The 14,665-nt window shown below is 47.3% G+C and overlaps 1 protein-coding gene across 1 annotated transcript in view; it reads left to right on the plus strand.

The window, feature by feature from the left end:
* Positions 1-1,075: 1,075 nt before the first annotated feature.
* The window catches only part of LOC122945064 (cytochrome P450 2K1-like), a 60,924-nt gene continuing 47,334 nt past the window's right edge, over positions 1,076-14,665 (plus strand). The window contains exon 1 of the mRNA XM_044303899.1: positions 1,076-1,287. Within this exon, the coding sequence (XP_044159834.1) occupies positions 1,093-1,287 (195 nt within the window). The 5' untranslated portion in view covers positions 1,076-1,092. The remainder of the gene's footprint in view (positions 1,288-14,665) is intronic.

Here is a 14,665-nt window from a genome sequence, read left to right on the forward strand (position 1 = left end):
ATGTTAATAGGAGGGGATGCGTCCCACTGCAGAGCAGCCATGAGGTTGTGAGTCAAGTCACTACATATTATGTTTTGGAGCCTGTCGTCATCTGTCGTCACAGTGCTGTGTGTTCCTGTCAAGGTGCCAGATGGCTTATGGCAGACAGATTTTATTACTCTACAATAGATAGTAATGATGTGACCCTGTGTGTGATATTCTGTCATGGCTGAGCAGCCTGAAAAGAATGGGGAGCAGGATTGCCCTACAATAGATGCAGATGATGCATTTATTCTCCCCATTCCTGTCAGGCTGCTCAGCCATGATGGCATATCACACACAGAATCTCATCATTACTATCTATTGTTGAGTTGTAATGATGCATCTCTGCCTTAGAGAAGTCATAAGGCTGAGCAGCCTGATAGGAATGCTCAACAGTTGGAGTTGATGGCAGGTGCTGGAGCATAATGCACAGTAAGCTTCCCCCTTTATCACCCCACGGCAGCTCTGCAGTGGGACACAACCTATCCTATTCACATTCTGGGATGGATGCTGGCAGCTATTTTCAATAATGCCAGGATAACCCCTTTAAAGAAGTTGTCTGGTAAATGGAAGGATTTTTTTCCCCATCATCTTTACTGGTACATCAGTGACTCTCTTTCTAAAAACAGATGAATTAGACCTTCCTTTCTCCTTCAAAACACAGAAGAACTTTGATCTGTAGACAAATAGTTAATCATATTATACCCAGGTATCAATTCACTTACTTGTCCTCATATTACCATGTGAACTTGTGGAAGTGGTACAACTACCACAATAGATAAGATTATAATTTAAATCATATTCCTTCATGCTGCACTATAACATTGCAATACATTTTTGCCAACGTTTCTTAAGGTGAACTCGAGTGAAACACAATGTAATATCTATGTAAAGCTAAAATTGTGGACTAAAAAACAAGAACCACTACCCTGTTGAATGGCCATGGGCCAATCAGTTTGTCATAGGTCATTTGCACCCTAGTAAAGATTAACATGCTTAGCGGCTTAAGTCCATGTGTATAAATATTGTAACCGCAGTACATTCAGAACAGATTCCTGACCGTGCTTCACTATGGCTTTTATTGCCTACTTTTTGACTAGAGTCGATGTGTTAATATATTTTGTAATTTGTGTTGCACTGTTCATCTACTGGAGGAATGGATCTAAGAAAAGCACACCAAACATGCCTCCTGGACCTACCCCTCTCCCTTTCATTGGTAACATTAACCTGTTGGACCTCAATCGGCTACACAACTCATTGATGAAGGTAGGAAATTTGGAACCTCAGTGGGAACATTTGTGTGGATGTTGGGTTATTAAATGAAAAAGGGGATGTAATGGATTAATAACTGGCAGAAAGATAAGATAATAAAAATTTCCTGTGCATTTTGTCCTAAAAATGGTAACTGGATTTATGAAATTGTCATTACCTGTAATACATCAGTAGGCTATATGTGTCCAAGTGAGAACTCCTTTTTCCGTTGGCTCTTAGCTTTGGCGCATAGAGGGTGGACCTGAATGGAAGACCCACACACTTCTATGATATCCATATATCCTAATACTGACAACATAGCAATACATAAACGAGCTATATGTGCCCAAAAGAGAGATGCTGTTTGCGTTGGCTCTTTGCGCTGGCTCATAGAAGCTGGACCTAAGTGGGGGACCCCTCTATCATGTTTATATGTCCTAATGGTGACATAATGTTATAATTTATAGTTTTTGGTGTATTATGAAGTTTTTAATTTAGAATTTGTTATGTTCTTTACTACGGTTTCTAAGGGCACTATACCATAGGTCTCATAAAAGGCTTGCTCTGCAGCTGAAATAAGCTAATTATCATAAAGCCTCCCTCTTCTTATCAGTTGCTCAACACACATTCTCAGGTAGGTTGCTATATACCAGTGCTGGCTAGCAAAGAGAATCATTTTGCAATTTCTTTTTACACAATCTATAAAACAGTAGTAGTGTGATAAGTGGTGTGTCCTACTGTAAGGGGGTCAGACTTTTACTAAATACTGTATGTTTTAGGCTCTTGAGTGTTTGTGGCTTCCTACTCTAGCTTACTGGTCTCACGTGGAACAACAAGCTTGATGGTTACAACAATCTTGAAAGAGCCGACAGACTTAGTTTATATTCTCACATGGGGCAATGAGCATATAGTTATAAAGTGTTATAGAGAGGGCACCGTCTTAGCGGCAACAGGCAACAATAATTCAGTCACTTTAAGAGGCAACAGCTTGCTTTCCCTCGGCTTGCAAAGCACCCAATTTCCATGAGAATTAACACTCGGGCTGGAGTCTTTTCTAGGTGGCAGCGGTGAAGATGGAGGTAACTGCTGTATAGGCTACCTCACCTCATGCTCATGGCATAGTATTGCACATTCTGCACAGACCATAACAGGCTGCAGTATCTTTGTTCTTGTGACCTATAGTTTGGCAAACTATTGCTCGCAGGTCAGGCTCCTTTGTTTGGCACAACGGGCTTGCTGGTCACTGTCACAGACCTGGCCTGTCTACAGGTCCTTGCTGCTTTTAGGGTGTGGAGGCTAGATGGCAACTAGCCCTGAATATAGGATTTGGCACTTCTTTAGCTGTCTCACGGCTGAGATGATATACCTTCTTACGTGCACATGTTCTATGAGGTATGTGTGAACAACTTTCAGGCTGTTCTGACACTGTACGTGAACATGTCAATGATGTTTCAAATGGATGAGAAAAACTTGTGGCGAATCACTTCTTGTACGACTTCATGACAAATGGTGACATTATGTAAGGGGATTTAGTCTCCGCCACGGCCAGTGATTGGTCGCAGTGATGTCAAACCGGATGTTTACAGCAAGGGAGCCCAGTGGAGCAGCCCGGTCTGCCAGAAAAGTAGCGGAGAGCCAGTGGCGGGAAGCAGATAGGTAGTCTACCCTTTACAGGTCCGGCCAAGTGGAGGTGGTTGCCAAAACCTACCCCATTGTTGCACAACTCATTTAAGGATAATGAGATGTAACTAAATCTCTATATACTTCTATACTTTTGTCCTGTGTGTTGATTTAGTAGGAATTGCCAATCCCTATACTATCATCTTGATAGGCAGTAATTCATTCTTATCTGAATTACATGGGACACTTAGGAGTAGCGAGATATAATAGATGCTGATTTGTGGATTGTAATGGCGGTGTGTCCTCAGCAACAGTTGCATAACAGTTCAACATAGATTGTGTTGCCACTGCAACAGGGGCAAAGCTGTTTTCAACCCTCCTACACTCCACTAACTAGAAAGGGTTTTTGAAAGATCCACCAAATGCTATGAAGAAGCAGCTTCCTATTAAAATGCCATACTCACCAGCGTGGGAATTTTTAATCAGTAGTGATGATCAAGCATGTGTTCGGCTCGAGCATCTCGATGCTTGGTATATGGCGGTACTCGGCGCCATGCTCGAGTCTACTCCCCGCACGTTTCTTGGCTGCTGTGCGCACCCTCACCCTGATGGGTGGCCTAGTGTCACAAGGAGGGAAACATTTTGGAAGATGGTGAAGGAGTACATAGCAGACCGTGTCAGCATCCTCAATGATCCCTCAGTGCCTTACAACTACTGGGTGTCCAAGCTGGACCCGTGGCACGAACTGGCACTCTATGCCTTGAAGGTGCTGGCCTGCCCTGCCGCCAGCGTTTTGTCTGAGCGGGTATTTAGTGCTGCTGGTGTCATTATAACAGATCATTTTTACAGGATCTGCTCACCGGCAGGCCCTCGGCATATAATTTTTTAGAGGGTCAGCTCACCAGCAGGCCCTCGCATATAATTTTTTAGTGGGTCAGCTCACCAGCAGGCCTTCACCTACAATCTTTTACAGGGTCTGCTCACCTGAAGGCCCTCCCATATAATGTTTTAGAGGGTTAGATCACCAGCAGGCCCTCACCTACAACCTTTTACAGGGTCAGCTCACCAGCAGGCCCGCACTTAAAATCTTTTACAGGGTCAGCTCACCTGCAAATAATTATACCTAATAGGTCATTTGCGCGCATGCTGCCTTGCTTGGATGTGGTAGCCGTTTCTCAGGCTCCACCTCCGGAATCGAACCCTGATTCGCTATTACTCATAGTCACCATGGTTTGCGCTGACAATAACATCGAAAGTTGATAGGCCAGACATCCGAATGGATCGTCGCCTGGGACGTGCGATCGGCCCCAGATTATCTAGAGTCACCAAAGCGGCAGCAGGCCCTCACCCATAATGTTTTAGATGGTCAGATCAGCAGGCCCTTGCTCCAAATGTTTTTGAGGGTCACCAGCAGGCCATCAATCATAATTGCTGAAGAAACCAGCCAGCAGCAGGACATGAAGCAGAACCTGAACCAGGCAGGGCTGGTTCTAGGTGAAATGGGGCCCTGAGGCGAAAAACAATAAGGGCCCCCCTCCATGACACTTGATGACTTTTACAGAAGAAACTGTATATTATGGGGCACAGTGTATGCTATATGTGTATAACATAAACATATTTCATATGAAAACTTACAGATACTTGGCTTGACCCTTGGGGATCTTGGACACCACTTCAACACTTTGGCCGGGGGCTTGGTGGAGCTGATGTTGTGTTTAGATTTCATAATAAGGATTTGGAGAATGGGCAGAGGGATAGCAGAGCAGGGAGAGGCTGGTGCTGCTACTAGGGGGCTCATACCATGGGGAAGTAATAAAGCCCATCATAATGCCCCCCCAGTAGAAATTATTCTCCTTATAATGTGACAGTGCAAAAAAAATACCCCCTTGTAATGCCCCCAGTTGAGCTAATGTCCCCATAGTGCCCCCATAATGTGCCAGTATAAAATACCCCTATATAGTGCCCCCAGTAAATGCCCCCAGAGTGCTCCTCTCCCCCTCCCTCCTAATGCCCCCCATAATGTACCAGTATAAAATTCCCCATATATAGTGCCCCAGTAGATGCCCTCAGTGTCCCCGGTAATTTGTAAGTATAAAATGCCCCTTCTTAGTGCCCCCATTGATGACCCCGTAGTACTCCTCTCTCCCCTTCCCCATAGTACCCACCATAATGTATCCCAGTATAAAATGCCCCTATACAGAGCCCCTATATAAAATAACCATTCTTTGTGGCCTCAGTAGACGCCCTATAGTGCCCACCAATAATGTGCCAGTAATAAGTGCCCCCAATAATGTGCCAGTAATAAGTGCCCCATAGATGTCCCCCAATAATGTGCCAGTAAAATGTGCCCTCATAGATGCCCCCCACTCATGTGCCAGTAATAAGAGGCCCCCACCATCATGTGTCAGTAACAAGAGCCCCCCCTATTATGTGCCAGTAGCCAGAGGACCCCCCTATCATGTGCCAGTAGCCAGAGCCCCCCCATCATGTGCCAGTAGCCAGAGCCCCCAATCATGTGCCAGTAGCCAGAGGCCCCCCATCATGTGCCAGTAGCCAGATCCCCCTATATCATGTGCCAGTAGCCAGAGCCCCCCTATATCATGTGCCAGTAGCCAGAGGCCCCCCATATCATGTGCCAGTAGCCAGAGCCCCCCCTATCATGTGCCAGTAGCCAGAGCCCCCCCTATCATGTGCCAGTAGCCAGAGCCCCCCCTATCATGTGCCAATAGCCATCGGGGCCCCCCCTATCATGTACCAGTAGCCATAGGCCCCCCATCATGTACCAGTAGCTATAGGCCCCCCATCATGTACCAGTAGCTATAGGCCCCCCAGATCATGTGCCAGTAGCCTGAGCACCCCCCATCAACATGTGCCAGTAGCCAGAGCCCCCCATCATGTGCCAGTAGCCACCAGTATTGTACACAAAAAAAAACACTTATACTTACCTCAATGTCAGCGATGCAATGCAGGCCTCTTCCGGCCTGTGTCCCACGCTGTACGGCTCAGGCGGTGCGATGAAGTCTGCGCCGGCCTCTGATAGGCTGCCGGCCTAGTGCCTGCAGCCTATCAGAGGAAGTGGAAGGGACACACCTCTCCCTCCCCTGCCCTGCTGCACAGCCATCTGTATCGCTGTCCTGAGGACGACGATACAGATGACTGAAGATGAGCGCTTCCACAATGAAAGTGCTCATCTCCGTGTGACTGTCTTGCCGCCGCTGCCCCCCCTTTTAAGGACCATTGTTGTATCTGGCAGCAATATATATTTTTAGCGCAACCTGCGCTAAATAGCTTGCAATTGTTTGGCTGCTGCAGACAGCGACATTACCTGCACTAGATCTCCTGTGTTACGTGTGCGCAGCCTAAAAATATCTGTGACATCCAGTGTACTTTTTCCTTAGACGGTGTCTGCTGCGGTCAGTTACATTACCTGCGCTACATCTCCTGTATAACGTTTGCGCATCCTAAAAATATCAGTGACATCCAGTGTATTTTTTCCGTAGATGCTGCGGATAGCAACATTATCTGCGCTACATCTCCTGTTTAACGTGTGCGCATACAAAAATGGCTGTGACATCTAGTGTACTTTTTCCGTAGACGGTGTCAGCTGCGGACAGTTACATTACCTGCACTACATCTCCTGTATAACATTTCCATATCCCAAATATCTGTGACATTGACTGTAATTGTTTCTTAGCCGATGGTGACAGCAGCTCCATTACCTGTGGTACCTCTCCTGTATAATGTTTCCGCATTCCAAATATCAGTGACATTGGCTGTAATTTTTTCTTAGCCACTGGTGACAGCAGCGACATTACCTGCGCTACATCTCCTGTATAACGTTAGCTTCTGGTGACAGCAGAGACATTACCTGCGCTACATCTCCTGTATAACGTTAGCCGCTGGGGACAGCAGCGACATTACTTTTGCTACATCTCCTGTATAACGTTGGCTGCTGGTGACAGCAGCGACATTACCTGCTCTACATCTCCTGTATAACGTTAGCCGCTGGTGACAGCAGCGACATTACCTGCGCTACATCTCCTGTATAACGTTAGCCGCTGGGGACAGCAGCGACATTACTTTTGCTACATCTCCTGTATAACGTTAGCTTCTGGTGACAGCAGAGACATTACCTGCGCTACATCTCCTGTATAACGTTGGCTGCTGGTGACAGCAGCGACATTACCTGCTCTACATCTCCTGTATAACGTTAGCCGCTGGTGACAGCAGCGACATTACCTGCGCTACATCTCCTGTATAACGTTAGCCGCTGGGGACAGCAGCGACATTACTTTTGCTACATCTCCTGTATAACGTTAGCCGATGGTTACAGCAGCGACATTACCTGCGCTACATCTTCTGTATATCGTTAGCCGCTGGTGACAGCAACGACATTACCTGCGCTACATCTTCTGTATATCGTTAGCCGCTGGTGACCGCAGTGACATTACCTGTGCTATATCTCCTGCATAACATTAGCCGCTGGTGACAGCAGCGACATTACCTGCGCTACATTTCCTGTATAATGTTAGCTGCTGGTGACAGCAGGGACATTACCTGCACTACATCTCCTGTATAACGTTAGCTTCTGGTGACAGCAGAGACATTACCTGCGCTACATCTCCTGTATAACGTTGGCCGCTGGTGACAGCAGCGACATTACCTGCTCTACATCTCCTGTATAACGTTAGCCGATGGTTACAGCAGCGACATTACCTGCTCTACATCTTCTGTATATCGTTAGCTGCTGGTGACAGCAACGACATAACCTGCGCTACATCTCCTGTATAAAGTTAGCCGCTGGTGACAGTAGCGACATTACCTGCGCTACATCTCCTGTATAACGTTAGCCGATGGTGACAGCAGCGACATTACCTGCGCTACATCTCCTGTATAACGTTAGCCGATGGTGACAGCAGCGACATTACCTGCGCTACATCTCCTGTATAACTTTAGCCGATGGTGACAGCAGCGAAATTACCTGCGCTACATCTCCGGTGCCTGCTGCCAGAGCACAAGAAACACACTAATCCACGATACCTAGCTTCATGTCCCAGTTTGCAGACGGCCCAGGACACTACTCTCGAAGTCAGTGCGACCAGGTGGTCGGTTGGATTGCAGCAGATAATGCTTCCAATCTGTTAAGCACCACCCTGTCTTCCACAAAGTCCAGTCTTAGTAGCCAAGAGTCTGATCAACAGAATCCTCACCCTGATTCTCCTTCCTCCCACCATGGAGAGTTATGCCAAACAAGTGATCCCACGGATATTCAGAGAAGCTTTTTTCATCGCAATTCCTTGATTTGGGCCCCTCGCCAAGCATGCTTGAAGAGGGACATGAGGAGATTGTGGGGAGTAATGCCCAAGCTCTTGAGCATCCACAGTTACAAGAAGATGGCGGTGGGGAACGGCAATTAGTGTTTCACGGGGTGGATGATGATGATGAGACAGAGTTCTCAATAAGTGAGGTTTTTGTTAAGTCAGGAGGATGACCAGAGTGAGGAAGTGGAAGGTGGCAAGCCGAGCGAGGACAGCAGTACAGAGGGGAAGGGATCTTCATCACCGCAACAGGCTGAAAGAGGCAGTGGGGTGGAAAAAGGGAGAAGGCGGGCCACACCAAACAGGCCCGCAACTGTTCCCCGGAGCACCCTCTTGCGACAATCACCCTTGACAATGGGTAGGTGTTCCGCAGTCTGGCGCTTTTTTGAGGAAAGTGCGGACGATAAAAGAATTATCATTTGCAACCTGTGGCGTACCAAAATGAGCAGGGGCGTGAACACTAGCAACCTCACCACCACCAGCATGATCCGCCACATGGCATCAAAGCACCTTAATAGGCGTGCCTAACGCCCGAGTCCACAATCAGTGTCTGCGGGTCACACCACTGCCTCCTCTTCCCCTGTGTTACGTGCTGGCCAATCCCCTGTCCAAGATGTAGGCCCGGATGCCTCCCGCTATGCACCTGGACCTTCGCAAGCACCATTAGCTGGCACATCCTCTTCTGTGTCCCAGCGCAGCGTACAGATGTCCATACCCTAGGCCTTACTATGAAAGCGCAAATACCCAGCCACCCACCCACAGGCCATAGCACTAAATGCGCATCTTTCCAAATTGCTAGTCCTGGAAATGTTGCCATTTAGGCTTGTGGACACTGAGGCTTTCCGTAGCCTGATGACGGCGAATGTCCCTCGTTACTCAGTCCCCAGCCGCCCCTATTTTTCCCCGCCTTACACCAGCATGTGTCCTGTAACATCACCTGTGCCCTGACCAACGCAGTTATTAGGAAGGTCCACTTAACATCTGAAGGTCCACTTAACATTCAGTCCTGCCCAGGAACAGCGGACTGCTCCCATACCATCGGAGCGTCCCTGTTGCTTGACAACGGCTTCCACGTGACCCGACCCGCTCATGTGATGGGAGTCCGGACCACGTGATACCGTTACGTCACCATGTGCCCGGCCTTACACGATCCGGACGCGCTCTTGACGTGCCTTTGACCTCTGACTGCAAGTGCCGGCCCCCTCCCTTATGATTTTATGTTTAATGTTTAAACAAGTAAATCCTTTTTTTATATTTATTACAATATGTTTAAGTAATGACAAGTTTTTAGGTAACAATTTCCCAACGTATAGATTTTCTTGAAATGTATATTAGTTTGAGATAGGTTAATTCAGGGAACACTCCCTTTGACCTTCTGACCCTCAAACAGGTGGTCCTTATATGTATAAATATGTGTAGTTTTGTGTACATGTGCAGCCCTTTGTACCTGATGAAGGGGAGTGATTCCCCGAAACGCGTTGTATTGCTGCAATAAAATATTGTACTCCTGATCCTGGTGACCTGTGGACGGTTTCTTGCGCCGTGGGATGTTTTTGTTTTCCAATAACTACTTACCTTCTTGGGGACCCCAGGCATCTCCGATAAGAAGTTTCTTCTTGATCCTGTGGCTGCAGACCTCCATTTCCAGGTTTTCAGGTTCTTCTGATGAACTTGTATTAGAGTTGTGCCTACCATTTGCACAACCTTACAAGGTGAGCCTTGCAATTTATTATTCTTTTATTCTTTGGTTCTCGCAGAATTACCCTATGGGGCGCACATCAAGCCTCTACAAGCCTGTCTACCTGTCACAACCAGACAGCTGAGAAGCTCTGACAGAGGCCTTTCAGAACCTCCCCCTTGAGTTTCTTTGTTGTGGTATTCAGTTACTCATCTCGTTAGCTTCTCTCAGCTGTCATGTGTTGGACTAATTGCTTCCCTTTAAATTCCTCCCCAGAATGCTTTTCTGGGCGGCCTATACTTCTTCCTGGAGTGTGTGTGCATGCTCATCTGGTTTTCCTCTCTTCTACAAAGTTAAGTGTGGAACATTTATCTGTTATTTTCTGTTTGCTGGATCCCAGGTGACCCTGACTCCCTCCGTATCTTGTGTAGGGAGCTGGTGGTCGTGTCCCCTCACTATTGTAGGGTGCTCAGGGGTTATATAGTCAAGGTACGTGGATATGCAAACCTCCACCATTCGGATCTTTGCATAGGCTGAGGAGCCAGGGAAAGTGCCAGGTCTTCTGCAGGGGTCTCCCTTTTGTTCCTTAGCTTTTGGATCCAGCGACTCATTTATGCATGTTGTTTTGCCTTGTTTCCTGTACACCGTCCGTGACATTATAGGCCGCCATAACCGTCTCAAGCATGGATCCGGTTTCAATTTTGGCTGAACGCCTTCAGGGTCTTTCATTGGAGGTAGCTGATCTCCGCAGGACTTTTTCTCAGCTTCAAGTGACCGGTTCAGCTGGCGTTCATGGAGTTTGTTCTGAGCCTAAGATCTCGCTCCCGGATACGTTTTCCGGGGGTAGTGAGAATTTTGTGCGTTTTAGAGAGGCTTGCAAACTCCATTTTCGCCTTCTTCCCCATTCCTCTGGTGATGAGGAACGGAGGGTGGGGATCATTATATCGCTGCTCAGGGGTAACGCTCAGTCCTGGGCCTTTTCGCTGCCGGAGGGGGCACGGCCCCTCCGTTCAGTGGATGAATTCTTTTTAGCCCTGGGTCAGATATATGATGATCCGGACAGTATTACTCTGGCTGAGTCTAGACTACGTCTATTATGCCAGGGTAAACAATCCGCAGAAATATACTGCTCAGAATTTCGGAGATGGGCAGCTGATACTGGTTGGAATGATGCTGCACTCCGAAGTCAATTTTGCCATGGTCTTTCAGAGGGATTGAAAGATGCATTTGCCTTTCATGAAAGGCCTATTTCTTTGGACTCTGCTATGTCTCAGGCCGTTCGTATTGACAGGCGTCTTAGAGAGAGAGGAGAGATCTCTCCTTCCTGTCATACTCGGTCCCAGGACTGTGCAGCGGTCCCATTCTGTGCGCAGGGGTCTCAGTCGCTGTCAGCCCCTTCTGAGCAGGAGCCCATGCAGCTGGGGTTGATTGCTTCTGACAATAGAAGATTCAGCCCGCATGGGAGGGTTTGTTTTTGTTGTGGAGGTATTAATCATTTGGCAAATATTTGTCCCTCTAGGAGATTCAGGCAGTTCTCTGGGAATAATAAAGAAACAAAGAGGAAAAAATCTTTTAAAAATGTTCCGTCTGTTACTATTGGCAGGGTTGAGGCGGAAATTGAAGGTTTTCCGTTTGCTTGCAGTTCCCGTTTTGTCCTGCCGGCTAGGGTGGCGCTAGAGAGCAAGAACATTTTTTGTGAGATTTTTGTGGATAGTGGAGCAGCGGTCAATCTCATTGATAATCAATTTGCGATAACTCATGGTTTCCAGGTGTGCACTTTGGGAAAGGATATTCCTGTTTTTGCTATCGATTCCGCTCCACTTTCTCAGAAATCATTAAGGGGCATAGTTCACAATATCCGTTTAATTGTGAGTGATGCTCATGTTGAGGATGTGTCATGTTTCGTCCTTAGCGGTTTGCCTACCCCTCTGGTGTTGGGGCTGCCCTGGCTCACTAAGCATAACCCCACCATTGATTGGCAAGCGAGGCAAATAAATGGTTGGAGTGACTTTTGCAGAGAGAATTGCCTCATGACATCTGTTTCTGAGGTTGCTACTAAGACTGTACCATCTTTTCTCTCTGAATTTTCGGATGTCTTCTCTGAGAGTGGAGTTCAGGATTTGCCCCCGCACAGGGAGTACGATTGCCCTATTAATCTCATCCCAGACGCCAAGCTGCCTAAATCTCGTTTATACAATCTTTCCCAACCTGAGAGGATCGCTATGCGTGCTTATATCTCTGAGAGTCTGAGAAAAGGACACATACGACCCTCGAAGTCACCTGTTGCCGCTGGTTTTTTCTTTGTTAAGAAAAAAGATGGTTCTTTAAGACCATGTCTGGATTTCAGGGAGCTGAACAGTATCACAATTCGTGACCCTTATCCGCTTCCTCTGATCCCGGACCTGTTTAACCAGGTTGTTGGGGCTAAAGTCTTTTCCAAATTAGATCTAAGAGGGGCATACAACCTGGTCAGGGTCAGAGAAGGGGACGAATGGAAGACGGCCTTCAATACCCCTGAGGGCCATTTTGAGAATTTGGTTATGCCTTTTGGTTTGATGAATGCCCCAGCCGTTTTTCAGCATTTCGTGAACAGCATTTTTTATCATTTGATGGGAAAATTTGTATTGGTGTATTTGGATGACATTTTGATTTTTTCTCCCGATTTCAAAACTCATTAGGAACATTTACGTCAGGTCTTGCTCATCCTGCGGGAGAATAAATTATATGCGAAACTGGAAAAATGTGTGTTTGCGGTTCCAGAAATTCAATTTCTGGGGTTTCTTCTCTCCGCTTCTGGTTTTCGCATGGACCCCGAGAAGGTCCGCGCTGTGCTTGAGTGGGAGCTTCCTGAGAATCAGAAGGCGCTGATGCGTTTTTTGGGCTTTGCCAATTATTACAGGAAGTTTATTTTGAATTATTCCTCTATTGTTAAACCACTCACTGATATGACCAGAAAGGGGGTAGATTTTTCTTCTTGGTCAGTAGAGGCGCGTAAGGCTTTTTCTGATATCAAGGAGAGTTTTGCTTCCGCTCCCATCTTGGTGCAACCTGATGTTTCTTTACCCTTCATAGTTGAGGTTGATGCTTCTGAGGTGGGTGTGGGGGCGGTCTTGTCTCAGGGTTCCTCTCCTGCCAATTGGCGACCGTGTGCCTTTTTCTCAAGAAAACTCTCCTCCGCAGAGAGAAATTACGATGTGGGAGATAGGGAATTGTTGGCCATCAAGTTGGCTTTTGAGGAATGGCGCCATTGGCTAGAGGGAGCCAGACACCCTATTACCGTATTTACTGACCATAAAAATCTGGCCTACTTGGAGTCAGCCAAGCGTCTGAACCCGAGACAGGCCAGATGGTCTTTGTTCTTTTCTAGGTTTAATTTTGTTGTCACGTTTCGCCCTGGAGTTAAGAATGTGAAGGCAGATGCCCTGTCACGTTGTTTTCCGGGAGGCGGGAATTTTGAAGACCCGGGTCCCATTTTGGCTGAAGGTGTGGTGGTCTCGGCTCTTTTTCCTGAATTGGAGGCAGAGGTGCAGGCAGCCCAGTCTGAGGCTCCTGATCTTTGTCCTCCTGGGAGGTTGTTTGTGCCTCTCGCTTTAAGACACAAGATTTTTAAAGAACACCACGATACGGTCCTTGCTGGGCACCCGGGGGTAAGAGCCACACTGGATCTCATCGCTCGGAGATTCTGGTGGCCTGCGCTTCGTAAGTCGGTTGAGGGTTTTGTGGCAGCCTGCGAGACTTGCGCTCGTGCCAAAGTCCCTCATTCACGGCCATCAGGTCCTCTCCTTCCCTTACCCATTCCTTCCCGTCCTTGGACACATCTGTCCATGGACTTCATAACGGACCTGCCTCGTTCCTCGGGGAAGACTGTGATTCTGGTGGTGGTGGACCGTTTTAGCAAAATGGTGCATTTCATCCCTTTTCCTGGTTTGCCCAATGCTAAGACGCTGGCGCAGGCATTTATTGATCACATTGTCAAATTGCACGGTATTCCTTCAGACATAGTCTCTGATAGGGGCACGCAGTTTGTTTCCAGATTCTGGAAGGCTTTCTGTTCTCGCTTGGGGGTTCGGTTGTCATTCTCTTCTGCTTTCCACCCGCAGTCGAATGGCCAGACAGAGCGCGTCAATCAGAATCTGGAGACATATCTGCGCTGTTTTGTGGCGGAGAATCAAGAGGATTGGTGTTCTTTTTTGTCCCTTGCTGAGTTTGCTTTAAATAACCGTCGTCAGGAGTCCTCTGATAAGTCACCATTTTTTGGTGCATATGGGTTTCATCCGCAGTTTGGGACTTTCTCGGGAGAGGGGTCTTCTGGTTTACCTGATGAGGACAGATTCTCCTCGTCTTTGTCATCTATTTGGCAAAAGATTCAAGATAATCTAAAGAGCATGAGTGAGAGATATAAGCGTGTGGCAGATAAGAGACGTGTGCTTGGTCCGGACCTGAATGTTGGTGATCTGGTGTGGTTGTCTACCAAGAATATCAAATTGAAGGTTCCCTCCTGGAAGTTGGGTCCTAGGTTTATTGGGCCTTACAAAATCCTGTCTGTCATCAATCCTGTTGCATACCGTCTTGATCTTCCTCAGACTTGGAAGATCCATAATGTTTTTCATAAGTCCTTATTGAAACCTTATGTTCAACCCATTGTACCCTCGCCTTTGCCTCCTCCTCCGATTATGGTTCATGGGAATCTTGAATTTCAGGTCTCTAGGATTGTGGATTCTCGTCTTGTCCGCGGTTCTCTTCAGTACCTTGTTCATTGGGAGGGGTATGGTCCTGA

This window comes from Bufo gargarizans, chromosome 8 (assembly GCF_014858855.1).
Source record: "Bufo gargarizans isolate SCDJY-AF-19 chromosome 8, ASM1485885v1, whole genome shotgun sequence".
NCBI lineage: Eukaryota > Metazoa > Chordata > Amphibia > Anura > Bufonidae > Bufo > Bufo gargarizans.